This window comes from Myotis brandtii, unplaced genomic scaffold, assembly GCF_000412655.1.
Source record: "Myotis brandtii unplaced genomic scaffold, ASM41265v1 scaffold921, whole genome shotgun sequence".
In the NCBI taxonomy this organism is placed as follows: Eukaryota; Metazoa; Chordata; class Mammalia; order Chiroptera; family Vespertilionidae; genus Myotis; species Myotis brandtii.
The window spans coordinates 40,470-67,795 of record NW_005371796.1 but is presented as its reverse complement, the minus strand read 5'-3'; the positions used below and the strand labels follow the sequence as shown (position 1 = coordinate 67,795).

General features: G+C 38.5%; 1 protein-coding gene across 1 annotated transcript; it reads right to left on the bottom strand.

Annotated features, from left to right (window-relative positions):
* Positions 1-13,964: 13,964 nt before the first annotated feature.
* Positions 13,965-16,370, bottom strand: LOC102260502 (ATP-dependent RNA helicase DDX3X; the record flags this gene model as incomplete). Its single annotated transcript, XM_005885671.2, has 7 exons — positions 13,965-14,171; positions 14,257-14,438; positions 14,631-14,775; positions 14,854-14,998; positions 15,642-15,802; positions 15,911-16,009; positions 16,194-16,370. Coding segments are annotated over 7 exons (1,101 nt in total), but the record flags the coding sequence as incomplete, so codon positions are not given.
* Between the last annotated feature and the right edge of the window lie 10,956 nt (positions 16,371-27,326).

Here is a 27,326-nt window from a genome sequence, read left to right as displayed (position 1 = left end):
CACACACCCTCAGGACACCAGCTAAACCAGGTTTCTAAGGATGACACAGACCATGATTGGCACCAGGCCTTTTTTAAAATGCCTTTTGTTTTACTATGAACCTTGTATATGAACACTGAAGCTTTAAAAATAACAAAAAAAAAGAAAAACACCAAATTTATTATCTACTGACACTACACCACGTGAATTATTCTTGACTATAAAATGTGCAAGCTATCTCTATTTTCAATAAGAATGCTTTCCACTAAAATTTTAAGAAACAGTATTCTGAGGTATCACCTATCTCACTGAGACTTCTGAAATTTATATCTCTCTATATATTTTGTCTGGAAATAGCTTTTAATCTTAAAAGAATTTTGAGTGGATTCTTACTTAAATCCTTGGTGCTATAACCACTAAATGAAAGAGGATATTAAATTAATCTGTAAGAACTTTTCATATTGACCTGACCTTTTTCCTCATCAGCAAATATACTGAAAATGTTTTTCTTTTTTAAATTTAATTTATCCCATCACCATTTATCTCCCCTATACCTTCCCCAATCCCCACTCACCCTCTCCCTCCTACAATCACCACACTGTTGTCCCTATGAAAACATCTTTTTCAATGAATATAAATATGAGAAAGATGCTGTCATATCATTATGGATACCATCTCTCTCACTCAAGGAGAACTTATTGGTTAGATGAATAATATACACATTATACAGTATAAACATATATGGAATCATATCACGATTTCAACTATATTATTTGTATACAAACACTATATGCATGATACATGTAGGTATATACATACTATAACCAACAATTCAGTGTCTGGGAAAGCAAAGAAAAGTAACTCTACCTGGAATTACTCTTATGGGAAAGTGACCCAGGTGAAATGTGAATGTATTCATTTAGTCCATCAGAAGGAGGAGTGCTAGCCAGGTTTAATACTTCTGTTGGGACTTAAGCCACAATAATATAATTTTTTTTTCATTCCAAATTGCTACACAAAAAATAGGTGAAAAACAAAAATATCAGGTCATCAGTGATGCCAATGAGAAATGACTATACCCTAGTATGACTCTCAGAGGGTCTTTTTCTTGTTTCAACAGCAAGCAACATTGAATTTGTGAGGATAGAAAGATCCCTGAGAGAGAGAAAGAACTCCCTAGACAAGAATAAAAGCAGCATGGTGCTTGGCGAAGACTGAAGTTCAATGCCATTCTAGGAAAATTGCCAAGTAAAAATAAATGAGAGGTGGCATGGTTAAGACTTCTGTGTGAAGCCAGAATACAGCTCATCATTTTTGTTTATTTGTAATTAGCATACTTATGCATATAATTTAAGATTTCTCAGGAATTTTCCATGTTCATGTTCAGTTTACATGTATAATATTTGGTACATATATTACAAGGTTTGTATCTAAATGAAATATCTTAGAATTACTTGGCCTGAGTTTTGCATGTAGAATAGAAGACAATATCTGTTTTATTAGAATCTGTTAATACTCCCAAGTAATATTTGTATATCTAATAAAGAGGAATATTTTAAGAAAATCTATGTCAATTATATGCCCATATACCTATCTCTAAACACACACACACACACACACACACACACATGATGTCTAATGAAACAACCTTGCTATGGCTCCTCAGGCATTCCACACTCAATTTATCAATTCTCTCTCAATCCTAATTTGGGATTATTTGTTGTCATTAATGGTAAATACTATTTATTCTGAAGTCCCTAGTATAAACCTAAAAGTTATATATTCTTCCATGTCCCCATCAGTTTCAGCCATTTATCAAATCTTTTATATTTCAACTTCTGAAATCACTTCAGTCCACCTCCTTCATTGCCAAACATGTCACTTTCTTAGTGTGTGCATTCATCACACCTCACCTAAATTACTACCTAGCCTTCTAGTAGGTCTACCTACCTTGGTCCTGCATTAAGAACTTTGATAAGAACCTTGATGACTCACAGGGCCAAGTTCAAAACAAACAGATTAGTAATGGAAGCTAATTCTCATTTCATATTTGCTTTCCTCATTTTATACTACTCCTCCCCCAAACCCTTTGTACTTGCATACCTTTGCTAACCCGCTGCTATTCTTTCCTCTAGATTTCTTTTAACTTTTTAACTAATTCTACACAACAGTCAAGATTTCTAAATTATGGGTTCCATGATGTCAAGGACCAGATTTGTCTTTTTTTTTTTTAAGTTGTTTCATTTTTTAAAAATATATTTTATTGATTTTTTACAGAGAGGAAGGAAAAGAGATAGAGAGTTAGAAACATCGATGAGAGAGCTGCTATTCTTTCCTCTAGATTTCTTTTAACTTTTTAACTAATTCTACACAACAGTCAAGATTTCTAAATTATGGGTTCCATGATGTCAAGGACCAGATTTGTCTTCTTGATAATTTCCTATTGGAGCCTACCACACAGATTTTGAATAAATAAGTGAAAAATGAACTTCAGCATAATCTCTTTCAAAAAGCCTTCTCTATTATATTAATACTCTTCCTTGTTCTGGTATATGAACATATCGTTATTACCATTATAACCTATGACATTTTACTTTCATGTTCACTGAATAACTTTTGAGACTAGTTAATAGGGTATCATCATCAAAATTTTTAAAAAACAAAAAGTGAAGAATGGAGATAACAGGGATTTATTGTTACAGTGGCTCTTACAATTGAAGCCACAGGAACAATCCCATCATTCGCTCTTCGGAATACTATTACTATTTTTGATATTTAACATCTGAAAAATTTAATCATTCAGCCTATGTTTGCAACCCTGATGAGAATGATCTCGTCACAGGAAAGTGCTCTGTTGAAATACAGTAATTATTCAGACGCTGTGCAGAAATGAATCCAGGGGAGTTTACGCAGTGATTCTTAAACACTGTGTGCAAAGAATCATCTAAGATTGTGGTTTAATTGATTAGAAGGACCTGGCTTCTGTGTTTTCTAGGATCTCCCCAAGCGATTTTAGTGTATACTAAGGGTTAATAACTGCTGACTTGGAAGGGCAGACTGAGTGGCGAAATTACAACAAAATTTGTCATGTACAGAATATTCACATTTTCTTCTTGAATTTTATGATTCCAAGTGTACTTAACCAGTAAAGAGAGAAACAGTATTTTCATTTCATGGCCGGTGGATTAACCTAATGATTGTAGCACCTAGCATTTATTCACTATGCTAAGCAACATATAATTATCATCTCAACTATCCTCAAAACAACAATGTGATTATGTATTATCCTTATTTTGCAGATGAGAAAAATGAGTCTTAAAGTTAAGCAACTTTTCCACATAAAGGAGTCAGAAACATGGCCAGATGTGACATTCTTTTTTCCATCAGTTTCTGCATTAACAAACCTATATGTGAGATTTCCAAATCTTCCCACTTCCTGTCTGAGCTCCCACCTCCTACAGAGGTAACCTACAGACAAAAAGATTAAGTATCTCTCTACTTTCTTCAGCTCTTTTCTTCTAATCATGTAATAGAGGCTAATTTGCAAGACCCTCCTTGGCACCTTTAACCTGTATGGTTAGCAGGCCGACGCTCTATCCACTGAGCCAAACTGGTTTCAGCTCTTCAGCTCTTTTCTTCTAATCATGTAATAGAGGCTAATTTGCAAGACCCTCCTTGGCACCTTTAACCTGTATGGTTATGAAATTGGCAGCAGGTCTCAAATGAGGGCACTGGTGTGAGAGGACTTTCCATTCAAAAACATTTCCCATTGATGTCTCTATTCAAAACCATTGCCTTTAGGAAGAGTGTTAATACTCCCTCATTTTATGATGGACTGTGCAGAGTTTGCTTGACATCTTGGTTCCATTTGGTAAATTCTTCTTACTTGCTGATTAAATATAATCAAATTAAATATAACTAAGATCTCTCTTATTTTTGCATAGCCATTGAAATGCCAGAAGTTCTGACTTAAAGGACCCAGCTGATGTTGCTCAGTGGTTGAGCATTGAACCATGCACTAGAGCAGCCGTGGGCAAACTACGGCCTTTGCGGGGGGGCCGCCCCCCCCCTGTTGAGAAAAAAAAAAAAAAAGACCGTACCCTTTTATGTAATGATGTTTACTTTGAATTTATATTAGTTCACACAAACACTCCATCCATGCTTTTGTTCCGGCCCTCCGGTCCAGTTTAAGAGCCCATTGTGGCCCTCGAGTCAAAAAGTTTGCCCACCCCTGCACTAGAGGTTGCTGGTTTGATTCCCAATCAGGGCATATGCCCGGGGTGCAGGCTTGATCCCCAGCAGGGGGCACACAAGAGGTAGCTGATCTATGTTTCTATCTCTCCTCCCTTTCTCTCTGAAATCAATAAAAAAATATTTTTAAACAATTAGGAGCCATTATCTCATTGAAGGCTTGGATCATCATAGTCTACATTGGTCAAATGGTGCAAGGTTCCTCTTTCTTAACACAGAAATATTAAGCAAATAGTCAAAAAGTCAGAACACTGCTAGAAGATCTAAATTAAAGGTCAGGCCAGCCAGCCAGCTCCTCTGAGCACTGACCTATGAGGAGCTTGAAAACATCACCCATTATCTGAACTTGCCAAGAAAAAGGGTATAAGAACAGAGTAAACTGTATGGATGGAAATAATACCTCAGTAAGAAATTGAAGTGCGAGCTGAGACCACTAAGCAGACAAGTAAGACAATTTGAGTTAGTGAGAATCTCTTCTCAGAAAAGTGTTTTTCTGAAATAATATGGATTTTGTTTTCTTTAATTACCCTAGTTTTCACACATTTCTCATCTTGTTGCTTAACCAATTTTGAATAAATATGTGATGATTATGTATTCAAAGCAGAGGGGAGAAAAATGCAAATTACTAGCCTGCTCAGGACAACCATGGGTCTCTTCCTGCTCCTCCTAACAAGCACGGAATGCCATGGGTAGGATAAATGCCTACTTTTCTATTAGAGAGTCAGGAAATTATGTGCATTACCAAGTTCCCTCAAATCGAAAGCATCTCACCATTCCTCTGTTAAATCTGCGGATTGTTAGTAGTGTATTCTAATAGACACAATTTTTATCCAAAATACATGATTATTTTCACCTAATTCCTAAGAGAATGTTAAAAAACAGGAAGAGGGGGAAAAAGTAAATTTGAGTTGCTACCACCCTAGATCAAAATCATGTCATCTTTCTCTAATAAAACAAACAAAATCTATAGCTTTCCATCTTCCTCAAAGTCCATCAAATATTTACTTTAGCACATAATGCCCTATATGGTTTGTTCAAACTACTCCAGCAGGCTTTCACCTTCAAAACTCCTGAGGCAATACACACACCAGGCTGTGTGTTCAGATACACCCTCCATTGTGGGTTCTTGTGTGCTTCCAGCATGTGTGAAATTCTTCAAAGGACTTCAACTGAATTCCACTGGATTTCTCCACCTCAGCAAGGTGTTTTGAATCTCTCTTTCAGATAAGCAACCCTGATCTCTATAAGCCATCCTGTTTGCTTGAGAGAGAAGTACAAGAGCCAAAGAACTTTCTAGGCTTTTGAGCCACTCTTCCAGAAATCCCCCATTTCTATTCTCTGCTAACAGAGACTCGAAGAATATTAGTGGTAAAGCTCAAAAGAACAGCGTGGTCATCTCCTAGCAAGGGAGCATGCGCACTACATTTTTTGTTATGGTTTCAGATATCAGTCAATAGAAAAACTTTTTTTCAGCATGCTTGAATATTAATGATATGGCTACAGAGAGTCTTATTTACCGAAAGTTTTACATGCAGCACAATGTTATAGTTGACCAGGAAAAGCAATCTATCCAAATGGCACATTAGTTACAAGCTCAGAGGACATTAATGAGTTTCCCTTAACCCGCAATTCATCTGCAGAGATGGTAAGACCTGAGTTTGAATTCTGGCTCTTCCACTTACAAGTTATGTGACCTTAGGCAACTTCTTTATCATTGCTGAGACTGTTTTTCTCAAATGTGAATTGAAGGTCTGATACAACTTCAAAAGAGTATTGTAAAGATGAAACACTGTCAGCCTTATAAAGTTTTCAGCCCTTGGATATTAATATTAATGATAAAAATATCTAATTTTTGAATTCCTATCATGCACAAGACAGAATTCAGAGTTTTATACATTAGTAAATAAAAACAGAAACTTACATAATGATAAGTAAATTAAACCTTTAGTTTTATATTTACACAAGTCTAATTACTCTGTGGAGTAGAAAAGATTCATTTTCAAACCACACAGGAAGACTTGAGATTTCACTTCTGTACTCTCTTTGGGGGCACAGTTCTACTCTGACAAGTAAGAATCAATTCTCTTCAAAATAAGAACCCGTGGTGAAAAGCTTAAGGGTAGTACTTTCCCGGAGTCACCAAGTTGATCTTATAAACAAGATTGTGAAAAAAGTTCCTATCCTTATTTCCATTTTACAGATTATATAAATGTTAAGCTCTGAATGACTTCTCTGAAAGACCTGCAGGTACTAGATGAAAACACAGGACATAAGCTCAGGTCTTTTCAAATCCCTGTCATTTGGGGATGTGTGTGTGTGCGTGTGTGTGTGTGTGTGTGTGTGTGTGTGTGTGTGTGTGTTTGAAAATTGGACCCTACTTCAGGCTGTCTATTCTTATTATTATCTATTTCAACAATAAAATGTTGTGGAACTATTTAAAAAGTCCTGTATGTTGGCTTTTTGTTATAGTAATCTGCATATTGATCAATGTCCAGAATCAAGGAAATGGTTGACTGTAACTTAGTCCTTTTTCTTTCTTATTAGCAGCACAGGGCTGCCATCTATCAGTAATGAGGGAGTTTGCAGTTTTCCTAATTGTAACATCGCAGAGGAAAAGAAATGTTTTCACTATTTTGCTTTGGGACTAAATTTCTAGAAATGTGTTGAAATGTTAAAATTATCAATACACACCTGATATTCAGAATGTCAAAAAAATCAGGCATGGAATACATTTCTACCTAAATGGGCCTTAGGTAACAAAGCATGTTTCTGCAGGATCTTAAAGAAGGTTACCCTGGGAAAACTCAAAGGAGAAACAGATTTATGAAAAAAGAACACAAATATTGACTGCACTGAGTAGGCAATGGTCCAAGTGAGCTAGATGATGATCGAGAACTTCCTAACTAAAATATCCCTTAACCTGGCATAAGTATATGTTCAAATAAATCCATGTATTCCTAATCTCAATAGGCAATATTTGTATTGTGTTTACTTTGTTATACATTTGGCTCAATTTTAAATGTTTTACATATATTAATCTATTAGTATTAATGGAAATACTATGAGGTGCTTAAAATCCTTAGTTTTTTAGTAATTATTAATCCTATGTTTTAACTTGGCTGGGCCACAGGATGCCCAGACATCTACTTATAAACATCATTTCTGGGTGTGTTTGTAAAGGTATTTTTGGGAAGAGATTAGCATTTGAATTGGTGAACTGAATGAAGCATATGGTTTTCCCAAGTGTTTCTGTACATTGAGGGCCTGAGTAGAACAAAAAGGTGGAGGAATTTTGAATTTACTCTCTTGTGTGATTGGTTGAGCTGACACGTGTGTCTTCTTCCCTTGCTGCTCCTGGTTCTCAGGTCTTTAGACTCAGATTAAAATCTACACCATTGGTTCTTGGGCTGTCAAGCCGTCAAAGTTAACCACTGGCCTTCCTGAGACAGTAGGTTATGGGACTACTCAAACTCCATATTCATGTGAGCCAATTTTTAATAATAAATCTGATTCTAGAGATAGAAATTGAGATAGAAATCAAGATAACAATATGCAGGCATACCTTGTTTTCTTGTGCTTCACTTTGTTGCACTACGCAAATATTGTGGGTTGTTCTTTTTTGTTTTGCTTTGCTTTTTTGTTTGTTTTTGCAAATTAAATGTTTGTGGCAACACAGCATCAAATTTTTGAATTCCTATTATGGACACCAAGCAAGTCCATTGGCACCATTTTCCCATTCGCTCATTTTGCGTCTGTGTCACATTTTGGTAATTGTGCAATATTTCAAAATTTTCATCATGATGGTATTTGTTATGGTGATCCATGAGCAGGGATCTTTAATGTTAGTACTGTAATTGTTTGGGGGCACCATGTACCATGACAATATAAGATAGCAAATGTAATCAATTAATGTATGTGTTCTGAGTGCTCAACCAACCAGCTGTTCCCCTCTCTTTTTCTCTCCTCAGGCCTCCCATTCTCTGAGGTGCAATGATATTGAAATTAGTCCAGTTATAACCTTACAATGGCCTTAAATTGTTCAAATGAAAGGAAGAGTCACATTTCTCTCACTAAATGAAAATCTACAAATAATCAAGCTTAGTGACAAAGATATATAGATCGCCAAGATTGGCTCAAGAGCCTAGATTTTAGCCTAATAGTTAGCCAAGTTGTGAAGGAATTGAAAGTGCTACTCCAATGAATATACAAATGAGAAAGCAAAACAGCCTTATTGCTGATACGGAGATAGTTTTAGTGGTCTGGCTAGACAATTCAACCAGCTACATTTCCTTAAACCAAAATCTAATTCAGAGAAAGGTCCTAACTCTGTTTAATTCTATGAAGCCTGAGAGAGGGGAGAAAGCTGTAGAATAAAAGTTTGAAACTAGCAGAGTTTGGTACATGAGGTTGAAGAGAAGAAGCTGTCTCTATATGACATAACAGTGTAAGGTAAAGCAGAAGTGTTGATGTAGAGGCTGCAGCAAGTAATCCAGAAGATCTAGCTAAGATGATTAATGAAGGTGGTTACAGGCTACACTAAGGTAAGAACATTAATTTTTTGGATACAATGCCATTGCCTACTTAATAGACTACTGTGCAGCGTGAACATGACTTATATGTACTAAGAAACCAGAAGATTTGTGTGATTTACCTTGTCATGATATGCTTTTTATTGTGGTGGTCTGGAACCAAACCCACATACCTCCAACTCATGTTTGTATAGATATCATATTATTTCTGTTTCTCTGGAGAACATTAGTATGCACTCTATTTTACAGATACAAAATGGATATTATAGATGTTAAGTCATTTTCCAAGGGCCAATTTTTAAACCCACACATTCTGGATAGAGTCTATGCTCCTAAAATCCATACATTGTCTTTCTATCCCTACATGTTTAAAATGTGAAGAAGAAAGTGGTCAGAGAAACAGAATCTAGATTATACCCTCCAAACAGGAGATTGTGAAGTAACAGAGGAACTGAAATCGATTCCTCTATCTCTCACACAGCTTCTGGTTGTAAAAAAAAATAAATTTACTTCTTTGGGCCTTGATTCTTCATTTGTGAAATAAAACAAAGGTTTAACTAATAATTAAACAACCCTACCAGTCTAAGGTAGTGATTACTGGATTAGTGTCTTAGATGATGAGAGTGACGATGAAGGTGATATAAATTCATTTGAACTGGTATATTTCATCATGGAATTATCTTTCCAAGTTCAGCCTCCCATTACAATCTTTATGAATTTTGAGTGTGCACACCTCCATGAACTGTAAATGAAGGTTCCATTGGAAATTGTCTAATCACACTGTTCCATTTGTAACCCAGGAGAGTTCCCACTGGGTGTAGCAAGGTGCATGACAACGGAAAATCTAATTCTAGAACTCGGATGTGTTCACTGTAAATAGAATTACAAACTCTTGTTTTATCCTATATGACCTGGAGCAAATGAGAAAATATAGTGCTGTGAAGGGAAGGGAAGTACATAAAATCCAGTGGTCAGAGATAAGAGCTATTCAGATACGGTACTGAGCCCAGATTTTTGTATGTTTTTTTTTGTTGTTGTTCGATATTCTACCACACAAAAATAATTCCAGTAATTAAGGAAATCAAAGTGTTGTTAATATGCTAATCTCTCCCACAGATAAATCATCTTTCTGGCTTCTACTTCCATAGACAAGTTATTAGTGCTCCCAGACCTTTCTCCTAAAAGCAACGAAAAGCAAAGCTTTACATCTTTAACATACAAATAAAATCTACGCTTGGAAAAAAAATCAATCAAAATTCGGGCCCTAGGAGCAGGAAGTAAATCATCCATCGTCTTGTCGTTGCGATGGGTATAGTTCCTATAAACTGCTTGATTAACCTTTTGACGCCAACATGTCTGAAGCCCCATCATTATGATTCATTTATTTTTCATCAGTGTTCCCGTGAGTAAGCCCACATCTCGGGCAATGAGAAGGATAAAGATCCAGGGGAATATTATAAAATGTCTTTAGAGTAGGGAAGCACTCACTGAGATATCAAAGTGTTAACAAAACAGCCCCAAATCTGCCTAATCAAACTAAGATTACAAACAACTTTCTGATATTAATTTGTTTTTCCACATGAGCAGTACAAAGAGCAAAGCATGTGCTTAAAGACACCATAAATATTCCCCAATGCTTGTTATTTACATTTCTCCATATAAAATGTATAATTTTCACTTCTTTATATAACCATATACAAATAGAAACTAACATAATCAAAGGCAAGTATTCATAAAAATAACTAAAATACTACTACATTTAAAACATGAAGATCCATGTCTTTGAAACTAGATAATGCTTTCAAAGTCAATTAAGGCTTGTCACAATTTTCACCAGTACAGGAGGTCAAGTTCCTTTGTGCCATTCTATAAAGCTCAATATTTAAACTGAACTGATCTTGAAACGTAATGGATTGCCTCTTCAGGCTGCATGTCATTACAGGACATTCGATAAGAGTATAGTTCTCTTGTTGAAGATAATAAATAATGACTGGGGAGCTGTGTTGCATTGCCCTGCAAAATCACAGCAATCGAGGGAATAATTTGAAATACGCCTGTTCCCTTTCTCACACAGCCATTCTCTACTCTGTTTTCTAAAGTAAATGCTAGAGATGGTGGCACTGAAGGAAAATGAGACAGAACTAGACCTGATATCCTTGGCTGATATTTCTACTATGTGTCTAGCATAAAAATATGCACATGAGCCCTAGGTGGTTTGGCTCAGTGGATAGAGCATTGGACTGTGGACTGGAAGGTCCCGGGTTCGATTCCAGTCAAGGGCACATGCCTGAGTTGTGGGCTCGATCCCCAGTGGGGGGTATGCAGGAGGCAGATGATCAATGGTACTCTCTCATCATTGATGTTTCTATCTCTCTCTCCCTCTCCCTTCCTCTCTGAAATCAATAAAAAATATATTTAAAAATATGCACATGAGATAAAATTATGAGTAAAACACAGACTGACTAGTAGCCTTCATTCACCAAGTGAAACCTATATTAAACAACTAACTTATCTACACCATAAGTAGAAAAACTGCTATAGACATACCGTTACATATATGAGGGAGAAGTTAATTTTGTTGGTGGGGTGTCAAGGAAGACCTTACAAAAGACTGGATGCCTGAGGGTGCTTAAAGGGTATGTAGAATTTAGGTGGCAGAAAAATTGTGCTCTAAGATATTCTAAATAGAGGGAATGTCATGAAAGCAAGAAAGTTCATGGCATATTGTGGGATGGCAAATAGGTCAGTGTTTGAGAATGCAGGGTGAATGGTGGAGTGGAGAATGCTGAAACACAATGTGAGGTTTGGAGGGCCACACAAGTTTAGCATGTGTTCTTTAGGCAATAAGGGATTAACCCAACTTTCATGTTCTAGTGTTTCTCATGTTTCTACAAGGCTAGAAAATATTCCCCCCACACACACACCTAATTTTCAATTGTAGTTTATTCTTTAAGAAATAATTTATTGAGAAAATACTCTGGTATAATGCAAAGATAGGAAAAAAAACAAAAACCAAAACAAAACCCATGCAATATTCAATTATTGATCTCAAGGAGCTTCATGTCCACTGGGGAAAACAGACGTATAGGAACAAAAAGTTAGGCACAAGACAAGGTAGTTGACAAATTTTAAATTAGAGACAAAGGCAAATAAAACCAATTTGATTCCTGTGATTTCAAACTCTCAACTTGTCCAACATCAGTAGGTATGTGGTAAGACCCAAGAGATGGGGGAAAATATCAAATACTTGGGAGAGCTAACCAAAACAGATTCTCAATTTGATTTCACCTGTCAAGAAACTTCTGGAACTGATGAATACTCATTATCAATTATTTTGATCTGCTCACATCAAGTGCGGACTAAAGCTATGTATGAGCATTTTCCATTTAAAACAATGATCTCAATGCCACAGGTAAATCAAACGGTGTTACCTTCTCCCTTCCGATTAGTCACTTACAACTGCCCAGTATCCATGGCTATTCAGCCCTTTAGTTCCTGCTCTCTAAGAATCTTCATTGTTATCTCCTTCCTACACCCTCTCCCTTAGGCTTTAAATTGCCTTATTTTAACTCAAGTCTACAGTATTTTCATAAGTGGATTCTCAAGATTTGTTCTCATTTGTTTTCCGGTCCTTCTCTCCCTCATTTCATCTTTCCCTGGGCTCTCCTTCTTTATCCATAACAGTGATTTTCAACCCCTTTCCTCTCATGGCACATAAACTCATTACTAAAACACTGTGCTACATCACAAAATATATTTTTGCCAATCTGACAAAAAATAGGTGTAATTTTTATTCCTTCATACCAGAAGGCTATTGTGCTGGCTGCTGTCATTTTTTAATTTGAAAGTGTAAGGGAAAAGAGCCCCTTACTAAATCATCAGGTATTTCATGTTTTAAAAATTCTTGCAGCACATCAGTGAGCCATGGACACAGGTAGAAAAACACTTTTCAGTTTTGTGACCTTTTAAAAGGGATAGAAACCCTGGCCAGTGTGGCCCAATTGGTTGAGCATTGTCCAGTGCACCAAAGTGTCACCAGTTCGATTCCCAGTCAGGGCACATGTCCAGGTTGCAGGTTTGATCCCCGGTCAGGGTGCATGCAGGAGGCAACCATTCAATCTTTCTCTCTCTCCCTCTGCTTTCCTCTCTAAGAAAACCAATAAAAACATATTTTAAAAAGTAAAAAGGGACAGTAGCCATGTAGAGTTATTAGATTTTCATAAGATCCTCAGAGAAAAAGGCTGAGGGGGAAAAAATCAATGCACTAGTCTAATTCCAGAAGACAGGAGAGTCTTAGAGAAGTAGAAACTTCATAATAGCATCAAAGAACACAAAGTCGGGGGTAAAATCAGTGAATATTCTGAAGTCATCAGTGGTTCATAAGTCAGAGCTTCATAATCAGCTAACCTGGCTATGATGAGATGGCCTAAGATTTGGGTCCAGGAAAGACCAAATTATACATTATCTCTAAAATATACTTGGAACTAATGCTAAAAATAAAATTTTATCATCTGCACATATTATTTTATACTTTAACTCATGCTACATTTCTATTCTGAGATAAGTTACAATGATGATTTTGTATATTAACATTTTAATTATCAATTTAGTAAAATTTAGACAGAAATTTGCCCTTTGAGAAATTGAAGAAAAGTTGTCTTTCAAAAAAATTCAAGAAATTTTATATTAAAATTACTTCTATGGAATTATTCCTTTCAAATGTGTAATCAGATAAGGAATAGCAATCATAATGGAGTCAAGAGAAGTCATTTAGTGTTCAGTTCATGAAGTTTCAGAATAAAAGTTCACATACATATGGGAGAGATGCAAGATGGCCTCCTCCCAGGACCAAACTGCAATTAACAACAAAAATATAGAAAAATCAGCCGAAACCGGTTTGGCTCAGTGGATAGAGTGTCGGCCTGTGGACTGAAAGGTCCCAGGTTCGATTCTGGTCAAGGGCATGTACCTGGGTTGCGGGCACATCCCCAGTGGGAGATGTGCAGGAGGCGGCTGATCGATGTTTCTCTCTCATCGATGTTTCTAACTCTATCTCTCTCCTTTCCTCTCTGTAAAAAAATCAATAAAATATTTTTAAAAAAAAATTACAATTTGCTATTTAACCAATGCAAAGGTCTTTGAACGAAACCTGACTTTTCTATCACTTCTACTGCTGAAATGTATTTTACCTGCATTCTTTGCAGATAGAAGTTCTTAAAATTAAGATCCTGAAAAGTTCTTTGCTACACGAATCACAGTAAAAAAAATAACCAGAACATTAAGCGGCCAATTACCAAGGTTTCCTACACGTCCTGTACGGCCAATGCGATGGACATACTCTTCAATATCACTTGGCAAGTCAAAATTGATGACATGTTTCACATTTGAAATGTCCAGGCCTCTTGCTGCTACCTGGAAAAGATCTCTTTTGTTATACATGGCCCACTTAAAAGACAACCAATAGCTGAACATGAAAACAATAGTATATGATACACACTGCTGTAGCCACTAGAATCGGGCTTTTTCCTGAGCGGAACTGGTGCAGAGCCTCCTCTCTATCTCTCTGAGATCGGTCTCCATGGATACTGGTGCATGCATATCCTTCATGGTATAAGAAATCCTCCAGAGAATCTGCACCCTTTTTGGTCTCCACAAACACTAAGGTGAGTGAATCCTTGCCTAAATTTGAAAAATTACAAGTTTTTTGTCACTAATAGTGGCTGTGTTCTTTTTGCACTTAGTAAACACACATAAAGGCAAGATTTAAGACCATTTTAACAGAATGCTTGGAATGAGGAAAAGCAGTACCGGTGATGCAAATGGATTCTCATTACCGAAGGCACCAGAGAAAAGCTACAATTCTCATCTTACCTGTTGCATTTAGAAGGTCAAGCAGAAATGACCGCTTGTCTGCGTCTTCCACCCACACTACTTTCTGTGTGATGTTCTCAGAGGTAGAGCCAACTCTTCCTACAGCCAAGAAGATATATTCATCCAAGAAATCACGAGCAAGCATCTGAAAGAAAAAAACTTTCATTACCTACTGAGACAAACAAATTCCTGATTCAATAAAGTTTGTAGCATCAAACAATACCTGTATTTCCTTGGGGAAAGTAGCACTAAACATCATAGTGTGGCGCACGCCCTTTGGTGGCATCGTATCTTGTTCAACTATTCTACGAATCTGAGGTTCAAACCCCATATCCAACATCCGATCAGCTTCATCCAACACCAAGTATCTGTGATGGAAAAAATTCAGTTTAGAATTCCAGAAGTTTTAGTATAGTTGTATCAATAATTACAATTATATTATTTATTCAAGGACCTAAAATTCCTCACATCACACAACTTGGTACTATACACGACGGCACAGGATTTTGCCAGTGAATAAATCATCCAAGATCAGTTAAATTACTTCCTATTGCCCTGACCGGTTTGGCTCAGTGGATAGAGCGTCGGCCTGCGGACTGAAAGGTCCCAGGTTCGATTCCGGTCAAGGGCATGTAACTTGGTGGCAGGTACATCCCCAGTAGGGAGTGTGCAGGAGGCAGCTGGTCGATGTTTCTCTCTCATCGATGTTTCTAACTCTCTATCCCTCTCCCTGCCTCTCTGTAAAAAAATCAATAAAATTATTTTTTTTTAAAAATTAGTTCTTACTATTTGATTACTTGTCCCAGTGTGGTCATTCTCAGCCTCTACTAAAATGTCGCTGACATTTCAACATTAAAATTACAATAAACTAATTTTAGCCAAAGTTAGAAGACAAAATAAACCACTTCTCCAATTTTTAAAATTTAGGTAACAGTATTAAGTTCCAAAAAACTAATGGCCAGAAATTTTAAAAATTAACATTGCATTCCATGGATTTAAAAGGTAACTTACTTGCAGAAGTCTAATCCAATCTTGCCTCTTTCCATCATATCCACTAGACGTCCTGGAGTAGCTACTAACAAGTGGCATCCACGTTCTAAGTCTCGAATCTGCTGACCAATATCGGCACCACCGTAAACAACACAAGGACGAACTCTAGATCTGTATGAAAACTATAAAAGCAAAGAAATTTTATCAACCTCAAGGCCAAGATTTTTACAAGGTCATAAAACATTTTGGAGTCAACGAGAAAGCCAATAATTGCTAAAATGCATACTTACTTTCCTGGCTTCCTCATAGATCTGTACTGCCAATTCTCTAGTTGGTGCTAATACCAAGGAGATTGGGTATTGTTTGCGGCGCCCGTACCTTCCATTTTCCTAAGAAATTAATTTATAAATTAATACTCAACATACTTTTTATAAGACTCATTCCAAAATCCCCTTCTGTAATTTATGGACTACAATTGAAAACTGTCTTACATTAAGTAGAATGGAGTGAGTTTTAGTGTCACTTACAGCTACCTAAATACCATAATTTCCCATTTTGTAAGGTAATAGTTACCTTCATGGCCCTCAAGGCCTCGCCTGGGCCATCAGTATAAATCTGACTCAAGATGGGCAGAAGAAATGCTGCCGTTTTCCCAGACCCTGTTGAAGAGAACACATGTTCATTCAACCACAGAAAAAGCTGATTACTTTTGAATAAACATTGGTAGATGGCTTTTATGTAAGAGCTAAGTTAAAGATACCAAGTGACTTCTTTGATCCACTTGTAACAAGAGTCCACACACTAAGGCCTAGACAAGCTTTGCAGATACAGCCACCACACTCAATAATTTACATATGGTTGCGCTCACATTACAACAGCAGAGCTGAGTGGATGCAATAGAGACCATGTATCCCATAAAGAAAGTTTATTTTCTAACTCTATCTCTCTCCTTTCCTCTCTGTAAAAAAATCAATAAAATATATTTAAAATATATATATATAGAAAAATCAACCTGAATAATCAACTGATGACAAGCTGAACAGAGTCTTAAAACCAAGGCTTTTCAAAGAAGCCACATTGAGACTAGTAGGAAGGGTGGAAATATAAAAAGGTGATGGGTAAGATTCTGGAGGGTTATCTCAGCTGCAAGGGTTTCCCCCTGAGGAGAGTGGGATCTCAACCCCCACACTAGGCTCCCCACACTAGAGCACCAGAGCTGGGAAGAGGCAGCCACAGAATATCTTCCTGTGAAAATCAGTGGGAATTCTGTCTGCAGTGAGAGACAGGAGTATGCTAGAGACACAGGAGCCCTCTTAAAGGGTCAATGCACAAAATCTCATTCACCCTGGGCTTCAGTGGAGGGAGGGCAGAGTGGTCAAGAGTCATGTGAGGAGACACTGGGGTTTGTGGCTGTGGGGAGAGAGCTGAAGGGACAGCTGCCGGGATCCCTGTGCTGATCCCTCTCTCACACTGCAGATGTCATCTTTCTTGGGTAAAGTGCTCCCCTCTGTAGGCATCAGCCTGGGGGAATGCAATAGACCCACCCTCTGGACTCCCTGGCATCCCACCCTACAGACCTCATGCCCTGCTGAGAAGTCATCTGCCTGAGCTGGGATGTAAAGGTCGAGCAGACTCAGGGGGTGTCAGTGACTGAGTGTGGCTTCTGGGAAGGGTGGTTAAGTCCAGTTTCCTGTGAACCTGACCAGTAGCTCCCCATTTTGGTAGATATGCTAGCCCAATTCTCTGGGATCCCAGTGGCCCCACCCTCCCAATTCTTGGTAGCTGGGCATTGCCAAGGAGGTCTGGGCAGGATCTGGGAGAGACTGACTTGTGTGGCTCTGAAGTGATAAAAAGCAAGGACCTACAACCAAGACTATGTTCCCCAGCAAGGCTATCATTTAAAAATTGAAGCATATGCCGAAGCCAGTTTGGCTCAGTGGATAGAGCATCGGCCTGTGGACTGAAAGGTCCCAGGTTCGATTCCGGTCAAGGGCATGTACCTGGGTTGCGGGCACATCCCCGGTGGGAGATGTGCAGGAGGCAGCTGATCGATGTTTCTCTCTCATCGATGTTTCTAACTCTCTATCTCTCTCCCTTCCTCTCTGTAAAAAATCAATAAAATATATTAAAAAAAAATTGAAGCATAAATAAAAAGCTTCTGAGACAAGAAAAAGCTAAAAGGGGTTCATATCCACCAAATCAATATTACAAGAAATGTTCAATGATCTTAGAGAAGGTAAAAATGAAAAAAAAAGCAAAAACAACAACAACAAAAACACAGAGGAGTGTAGTTATAAAGATAAAATGGCAATAAATACATACCTATCAATAATCACTTTAAATGTAAAATCAAAAGACCCATATATATGCTGTCTACAAGAGACTCACCTCAGTATGAAAGATACACACAGACTAAAAATACACATTATGATGGTTGGTTCCAGACTGTCTCAGAAAGGGGCTGTCAGCCTTTGAACTAGGAAAGATGGTTAGGAAATTCGACAACCAGGAAGCCAGCTTAGAGAAGGGGAAAATGGGAAAAGTGAAGATGTTTAGTTCATTTGCTGTAGCTGGAATAAAATGATAATGTGATGAAACTTTTCACTATAATCAAAGTTCACAATGCTGAATTATCTTCCAAAATGACTGCAGAGATCTTTCTCACATACACAGACATAAAAGGCAAGTCATGCTGCAATTTCTAAAAGGCTTATTGTAAATTGCATTCCATAGCCAAGGCAGATTGCCTCATCTTTACGGGCTTGATGGTTTCAAAGTTCAAGACTGACATTTCTATGGATAATTTATTTACATATTTCAAAATCTGCAGAGCACCGGAGTAAATAATGCGGAATGGAGAAACTACATTAATGTAGATGGAACCAAATGTTTGTATTAATTGTGGACTGACTAAGCAAACACTAAAGGAAAACTAATAAAATAGAATAGATGGCTCTGGTTAGTAATATTATTGTTACTTTTTTTTATTGCTTTCAGAGAAAGGAAGGAAGAGGGGCAGAGAGATAGAAACATCAATGATGAGAGTGAATTATTGATTGGCCCCCTTCTGCAGAACCCCCTGCTGGGGATGGAGCCCGCAATCCTGACATGTTTTTTACCAGAAATCGAACCCATGACCTCCTGGTTCATGGGTCAATGATGCTGAACCACTGAGCCACACGGACTGGGCTTATTGTTACATCTTTTTAGTTGTGCTTATTCTTAGGAGATAAAATACTTAGAATTAATATTTTGAGATGTCTGAAGCTTATTATTTGCTATTCCTAATTATTTGCAATAATATGCCAAAAATACTTTTAAAACTAGAATTTATACATTAAATCTAGAATTTATATTTAAAATTTTAATATGTAATTTTAAATCAAACATTTATAATTTAAATCTTTAATTTTAAACTCTAGTTGGTGGATATACACATGTGCATTGTTGTAGTCTTTCATATTTCTCTTAGGTTTGGAATTATTTATGCTAATTTTTATCCTTAAAATGAACACTTTCCCCTACAAATATATTTTTGTAAAGTTTCATCTATTTCTCTTCCTCTGTATATAAAAACAATTAATGTTACAATTAAACTTCCACATTTCAGGCTCTTGCTACACCTATTAGTGTAGCATTCTTTTATTTTATTTTTTACTGAAGTTATTGGGGTGACAATTGGTTAATAAAATTATATATGTTTCAGGTGTACAACTATATAATACATCATCTGTATACTATATTGTGTTCACTACCCCATATGCTAATAGTTTTTAAAATTGTTTTTTATGGAAAAATTTGGCATCCATTTAGCTTAGGAATACATAAAAACTGACTGGGGCTAGTCTGTGGTTCAACTCATCCATACTTATTTTTTTCCCTATATTTAACAGTTTCCAATGATTCATGTGTCTCTAAATCTCTTTTAAAATATATTTGTTAATCTCTGATTTGATCAAGAGCTGAAATATTTTTGTTTCTAGAGTCTTTTTGGTTTATTCTATTCCCTGGTGGTTCTTAAAACTGGCTCTTCTTAAAAATTGTCTCCCGGCTGCCATTTGAACTGATCTTTATGTTACTCCAAATTAAGTCATTATTTCTAGTCTATCAATTTTCCAACTTGAATCAGCACCCTTTAAGATTCCCATCTGCTATTATTAGGCCAGTTTTTTTAAAAAATTGTTTGTCCTTTCTATCCTTGCTCCTCAGGTGCCTTGGAAACGCCTATCACCGACTTCCCAGGTACTGACGTTTCCCAGGGAGGTCTGGGCTACTCCGTGCAGAAAACAGGACCAGGCATCTTTCCGCATTTCATAGAGCTTTCAATCTAAGAGTAAAGTTAACTCCCAAGAAAAACATAGCCCTAACTGGTTTGGCTCAGTGGATAGAGCATCGGCATGTGGACTGAAAGGTCCCAGGTTTGATTCCGGTCAAGGGCATTTACCTTGGTTGCGGGCACATCCCCAGTAGGAGGTGTGCAGGAGGCAGCTGATCGATGTTTCTCTCTCATTGATGTTTCTAACTATCCCTCTCCTTCCTCTCTGTAAAAAATCAATAAAATATATTTTTTTTTTAAAAAAAGAAGAAAAACATAAAAAGTCCCTAGGATATGGATATAGCAGACTACAATAAGAGAATAGATAAGTGAGCTGGCCAGCGTGGCTCAGTGGTTGAGCATCAACCTATGAACCAGGAGGAATCAAACCACAGTTTGATTCCAGGTCAGGGCATATGCCCTGGTTTTAGGCTCGATCACCAGTAGGGAGTGTGCAGGAGGCAGCCAATCGATGGTTCTCTCTCATCATTGATGCTTCTATCTCTCCCTCTCCTCTCTGAAATCAACAAAAAGATATTTTTTAAAAAGAATGTATTAATTGAAAAATTGCTGGGTTGAGAACCAAGAGAATTGGAATCAGTCTATCAGTGGCCTGAATGTTCAGTTCACCCTTGGCCAAGCCACTACACATTAATTCCTTCAACTATAAAATAAAGAAATTGATTAAATAGAATCTGTAGTCCATTTCAATAACTTTATTGTTTTATGTTTATAAAAGTAATTTATGCACAACTTGTAGAAAATTTAGAAATTAAGCACATAGAAAAGAAAATATTGCTCAAATAGCATTACTTAGAATTGCCCACTTTTAAATTATTTGTATATATCCTTCTAATCTTGTGTGCATGTGGATATAAACAGTGGTGTTTTGTTTTGTTTTTGTAAACCTCACCTGAGGATAATTTTCCTTGTATGTATGTATGTATGTATGTATGTATTTATTTATAGGAAGTAGAAGGGAAGAGGAGAGACAGAGATAGAGAAACAACTGATGTGAGAGAGACACATCGTTTGGTTGCCTCCTGCATGGGCCCAACCAGGGCTGGGGATCCAGCCTGAAACTGAGATATGTGCCCTTGACCAGTATCAAACCTGGGACCCTTCAGTCCATGGGCCAACACTCTATCCAATGAACCAAATCAGCTAGGGCTAAACAGATTTTTTTTTTTTTTTACAAAATTATAACATGATACTTTGAACTCTGTATTCTACTTTATTGACATGATGATATTATGTGGTCATTTTTCTGTGTTATTGCCACTTGAGAACTTGTCTTTTAATTGCCATATTACATGACATGGATGTGTCATACTGTATACTCATCAGCTTTAATAATCTATTTTTTCAGACTTTATAACATGAAAAGAAATATATTCATTAATACACAAGGTTGGTTGCTGCTTCATGGATTTTGTCAAAGCAAGTTTAATAGCATCAGCTTCAGGGTCTCATTATTTCTTACAGCAAAACAAAGTAAATATTCTTTTCTGGAAGTGTTTTTCTCTTGAAAAGATAATACATTGTAATTCTTGCCAGATCTTGGAAAGCAGTAAAATGAAAATGTTATGTGGTTTTAAATAGCTTTTCTTTTTTTCTAAACAAGTAACTGTACCTTTTTGGCACAACTACTACTACTTTTCTGTGGATATAGGAAAACAATTCTGTATTGTTCCTCACATTCCTGAAGATCTTGTGAGATGGCCATCTGAACTGATGGCCTTGTTTGGACTGCGTGTTTAAAGGCGTTGGTACAGTGAACAGCCTTGGAAGAGAAAGTGTCTTCCTTCACAGCAGAGAACAGAAGGCAAGTTAGCACATTTGCTTGTTGCCCACAGTACTAGAAGATTTAGATTTTCTAAGCTTGACATTCTTCAAAGTGTGATGAGCATCTACTTGGGACTCTTTACTTTGCCCCATAGGACTTGGGTGATAAAAGTATTCAAAATGAGAATAAATCCCATACTGAACATGTGTCATGATGAATATGTTGTTTTTTCCCCTCTGACCCAAGATTTCCCCAGTTTTCTGCTTGCATCCACAAAATTGTGGCAAGTTAACTTATCAGCTAAGCAGTAGGGCAAAATCCCAGACCCTTCTCAGTTCTTAACTTTCATGTGTTGCCATATGGAAAAAAAGAATAGTCATGATGAAGAGTAGCTTCTAAGAATAAGAGAAATTAAGGCTGTTCTTTTTTTAAAAAATTGTAAAGAACAAATCACTGGCTTAGGGAAAGTATTCATTTTTTATTGAATTCTAGGCATTATGGTCTTGCTGCTAAATATTGCATTAAATTATTAAAAAGTGGTGATTACTCAGGACTGTCTGCATAGCCTTTGTGTATACCAAAAAAAAAATTTATTCATTTTCTATACCCTGTACAAGTTATTTCAGAGGCTCTATCTACAAAGTTAATTTTTTAAAAGCCAATGGAGTAGGAAACTTCCAACTAACGTTCAGCAAATAATCAACAAATATCAAGTTCAAAAAAATTAAAATGTTTGTAATACATATACAATTCCCTCAAAATATTCAATAGATGCTAGTTGAATATAATAAAAAAGGAACAAGGCTTTCCTTGAAATACCTATCTCTTACCACATCAATATCCTTCTTATAAAGATAATTCTGATTATATTGAAATTGTTATGTTCCCTGAATTTAATCTACCTCTTTTATGTATATCCCCAAAGACTGCTCATTCCCTCTAGCATTTATGCTATTCAAATATTTGTAATTATTACAATCTTCTAAGTTATTGTATAGCCAGTTTATTTAGAATTAGTTTCTTTCCTCTTTTCTCACTAAAGATAAACTCTCATATAATTTCAAATTCTCACCAAAATCTTACCTATAAAATCTTTTCCACAGGATTAAGTATACGGGGCATATTTATTGCAGTGACCTGACAATCCTGGGCCAGAGCATTGATATCAGTCAAGCAAGTAGGCTTATGGGTTCACTGTTTGTAGCAATCTATTTAGCGCTTGATTGAACTTTAAAGCCCATCTGTCCTACCACCTCCAATGAAAGGCAATGAAGCTGAATCTCTTGAGCTTAAATGACTTGTCCAACTCACAAATAGACTATTTCAGGGATATCCCCACTATAGAACGCTGATGATTAAGGGAAAATAACACTCCAATTTTACCAAATAGGGCAAATTCTTGAGGGAAATAAAGAAATGTCAGCTCCATGAAAACCCATAAAGAAGTGGAAAGTAACAATTGCCATGATCATCACATTGAGAATTCAAGTGTATGTTAATGACTCACAAATCCTTTCTAAAGCAAAAAGAAACCCCAAGGCTAGTGAAATAGGTTACAAGGCACAATTTACAAAAAACCAACATAGAAATTGCACTTCTATTCTGAGAAAATATCATTTAAGGACAAATTAGCACAGCAAAAGAGAGGTATGGTCTATAATAGATAACTATATTTATATCAGTTTTGCAAAGAAAACAGAGTTTTAAAAATACATCCAGAGATTTCAGGAGTTAGACCATAGATCTCTATGTGAGAGGCAACGGGTGAGGAGGATCTAGAAATGGTTTTTTTGTTGTTTGTTTTTTTGTTTTTTTAAAGAACAGTAGATTACATCTGTTGAAATGTAAGTTTGTACAGGGTACAAAGAAAGAGCTGTCTCTTCTATGGGAGTTAGAAAAAGTTTAATAAGGAAGTTGATTTTTAAACTAAGGTTTGAAAAATGAAACAGTATTGACAGACCAAGAGCATGTTTGAGTGGGGGCACTCTAGGAAAAGGAAGCATCAAAATAAATACACAATGGCTTAAAATCATGGAACAGCAGCATGTGTAGTGAAGTTATTATGCTTCTGTTTGGCTAATGGTAGGAGCTGAGCAAGGAAACATGAAATACAGAAAGAAAGTGGTAAAAGTAGAGAAACAGAATGTTGAATTGGAAAGTGAAAGACAAAGATAAATACGTTAAGGAATGTCTACCACCTAGAATCAGAATGACCAGCTATCCTGGTTTTCCGAGGACTTAGGGATCTCCAGGAACCAGGGTATCATTGTTAGCTAGGAGCAATCCAGGGCAAAATGATATGGTTGGTCATCCTCATCCTATCTAATAAAAGAGTAATATGCAAATTAACCATCACTCCATCACTCCGTCACAAAGATGGTGGTGGCCATGGAGCTGGAGTGAGCAGGAGGCTTGGGTTGCCCCCGGCGATGAAGGAATCCAAGCTTCCGGCCTGCCCTGGCTGGCACTGGGCTCTGCTCAAGGCTACAAAGTTTCAATTATAGAAGACAAATAAATCCCAGGGGAAAAAAAGAAAAAGAAAAAAAGGACAGGCTGGGAGCTTGGGTCACCGGGGGCCGTGCCAGCCTGAAAAAGGCCATCAGCCCCTCACCCAGGCTGGCCAGGCACCCCAGTCGGGACCCCCACCCTGATCCTGGACACCCTTCAGGGAAAACCAGCTGGCCCCCACCCATGCACGGGGCCTCTATCCTATATAATAAAAGGGTAATATGCAAACTGACCCTAACAGCAGAACGACTGGGGATGACTGGTCACTATGACACACACTGACCACCAGGGGGCAGATGCTCAATGCAGGAGCTGCCTCCTCATGGTCAGTGTGCTCCCACAGGGGGAACTCTGCTCAGCCACAAGTCAGGCTGATGATTGCCAGCACAGTGGTGATGGCGGGAGCCTCTTCCGTCTCCTCAGCAGCACTAAGGATGTCCGACTGCAGCTTAGGCCTGCTCCCTGCTGGCAAGTGGACATCCCAGGCTGCCAGAGGGATGTCTGACTGCCAGCTTAGGCCCAATCCCCAGGGAGCGGGCCTAAGCGAGCAGGTGGACATCTCCCGAAGGGTCCCAGACTGTAAGAGGGCACAGGCTGGGTTGAGGGACCCCCCCAAGTGCACAAATTTTTGTGCACCGGGCCTCTAGCCTATATATATAAAACCCTAATATGCAAATAGACTGAACAGCGGAACAACCAGTCACTATGAAATGTGCTGACCACCAGGGGGTGCGTGCAGAGCATGGCAGGCGTTGGCCGCAGCGGGATGGTGGAGGTGAGCGGGGGCACCAGACCAAGGCTGGCACTAGTCGCTATCATCAGGGTGAGCCTCTGGTGGTTACTAAAAATACTTTGCTCCTACGTGCTGTGGTCCTGCCCAACACTTGCACCTGCTGCCGGCGCCAGCCCCACTCCCCAGCCTTGCAGCCCACAGTTCAAGGTTCATGAATTCATGCACTGGGCCCCTAGTCAGAATATAAACAAAAATGTGTTTGCTTGTCATGGATGTTGTTTTCTCAAACTGTTTTAATTTGTACTATATTAAATTTTCCTTAATGACATTTCATATTTCATAACTCTGCTCCCACATTGGTTACTATATAATAAAAGGGTAATATGCAAATTGACCCTAACAGCAGAATGACTGGGAATGACTGGTCACTATGACACACACTGACCACCAGGGGGCAGATGCTCAATGCAGGAGCTGCCTTCTCATGGTCAGTGTGCTCCCACAGGGGGAACTCTGCTCAGCCACAAGTCAGGCTGACGATTGCCAGCACAGTGGTGATGGCGGGAGCCTCTTCCTTCTCCTCAGCAGCACTAAGGATGTCTGACTGCAGCTTAGGCCTGCTCCCTGCTGGCAAGTGGGCATCCCAGGCTGCCAGAGGGATGTCTGACTGCCAGCTTAGGCCCAATCCCCAGGGAGCGGGCCTAAGCGAGCAGGTGGACATCTCCCGAAGGGTCCCAGACTGTAAGAGGGCACAGGCTGGGTTGAGGGACCCCCCCAAGTGCACAAATTTTTGTGCACCGGGCCTCTAGCCTATATATATAAAACCCTAATATGCAAATAGACTGAACAGCAGAACAACCAGTCACTTTGAAATGTGCTGACCACCAGGGGGTGCGTGCAGAGCATGGCAGGCGTTGGCCGCAGCGGGATGGTGGAGGTGAGCGGGGGCACCAGACCAAGGCTGGCACTAGTCGCTATCATCAGGGTGAGCCTCTGGTGGTTACTAAAAATACTTTGCTCCTACGTGCTGTGGTCCTGCCCAACACTTGCACCTGCTGCCGGCGCCAGCCCCACTCCCCAGCCTTGCAGCCCACAGTTCAAGGTTCATGAATTCATGCACTGGGCCCCTAGTCAGAATATAAACAAAAATGTGTTTGCTTGTCATGGATGTTGTTTTCTCAAACTGTTTTAATTTGTACTATATTAAATTTTCCTTAATGACATTTCATATTTCATAACTCTGCTCTCACATTGGTTAATGGAATGAATTCAGTTCAACATCTAAATTCTGTCCTATTTATCTTCATAAAAGATTTTAAAAATCTTTCCTCTTAAACTTCATTCAAAGTTCTTCTCCTTTCCTCCAACCTAGGTAGAGCTGTGTGTGGCTCCTGTAATTGAGGGGTTCGTTCTAGGTCTGTGATATATGCCATTTGTATTTTAATGGGAATTGCATTGAATCTATAGATTGCTTTGGGTAGTATGGACATTTTAATGATATTGCTTCTACCAATCCATGAACACAGTATATTCTTCCATTTGTTTATGTCTTTCTCTATCTCTTTTTTCAATGTCCTGTAATTTTCTGAGTACAGGTCTTTTACCTCCTTGGTTAAATTTATTCCTAGATATTTTAATTTTTTTTTTGGTTCAATGGTAAATGGGATTGTTTTTTTAGTTTCTCTTTCTGTGAGTTCATTACTTATGTATAAAAAACCCTAATATGGAAATAGTCTGAACAGTGGAAAAACCGAACAACCGAACAACTGAGCAACCGGTCGCTATGCTGTGCGCTGACCACCAGGGGGCGCACGCAGAACATGGCAGGCCTCGGCAGCTGGCAGCAGAGTGCGGAACATGGCAGGTGTCAACAATGGTGGGATGGTGGAGCAGGTGAGTGGGGGCACCAGACCAAGGCACGGCGCCTGACGCTGTCATCAGAGTAAGCCTCTGATGGTTACTGAAAATTCTTTGCTCCTGCGTGCTGTGGTCCTGCCCAACACTTGCACCTGCTGCCGGCGCCAGCCCCACTCCCCAGCCTTGCAGCCCACAGAGCTGCTGCTCGCACCTGCTGCCGGCACCCGGCACTGGCACCAATTGCTCAGCACCATCAGCAGGTGTGAACGGCGGCTGCAGGACCCAATTGCCCCTCAGGGCTTATCCTCCTTCTCCTGCTTCTGAGGGGCGATTGGGGCCAGCAGCTACCTCTCGAACCTGCTGCCAGTTCCCGGGGCCAGTCCCAATCCCTCAGCACTGTCAGCAGGTGTGAGCAGCGGCTGCTGGCCCCAATTGCCTCTCAGGGCTTCCCCACCACCCCTGATGCTTGCACCCGCTGACAGTGCCAGCGCCACTCACACCCGCTGC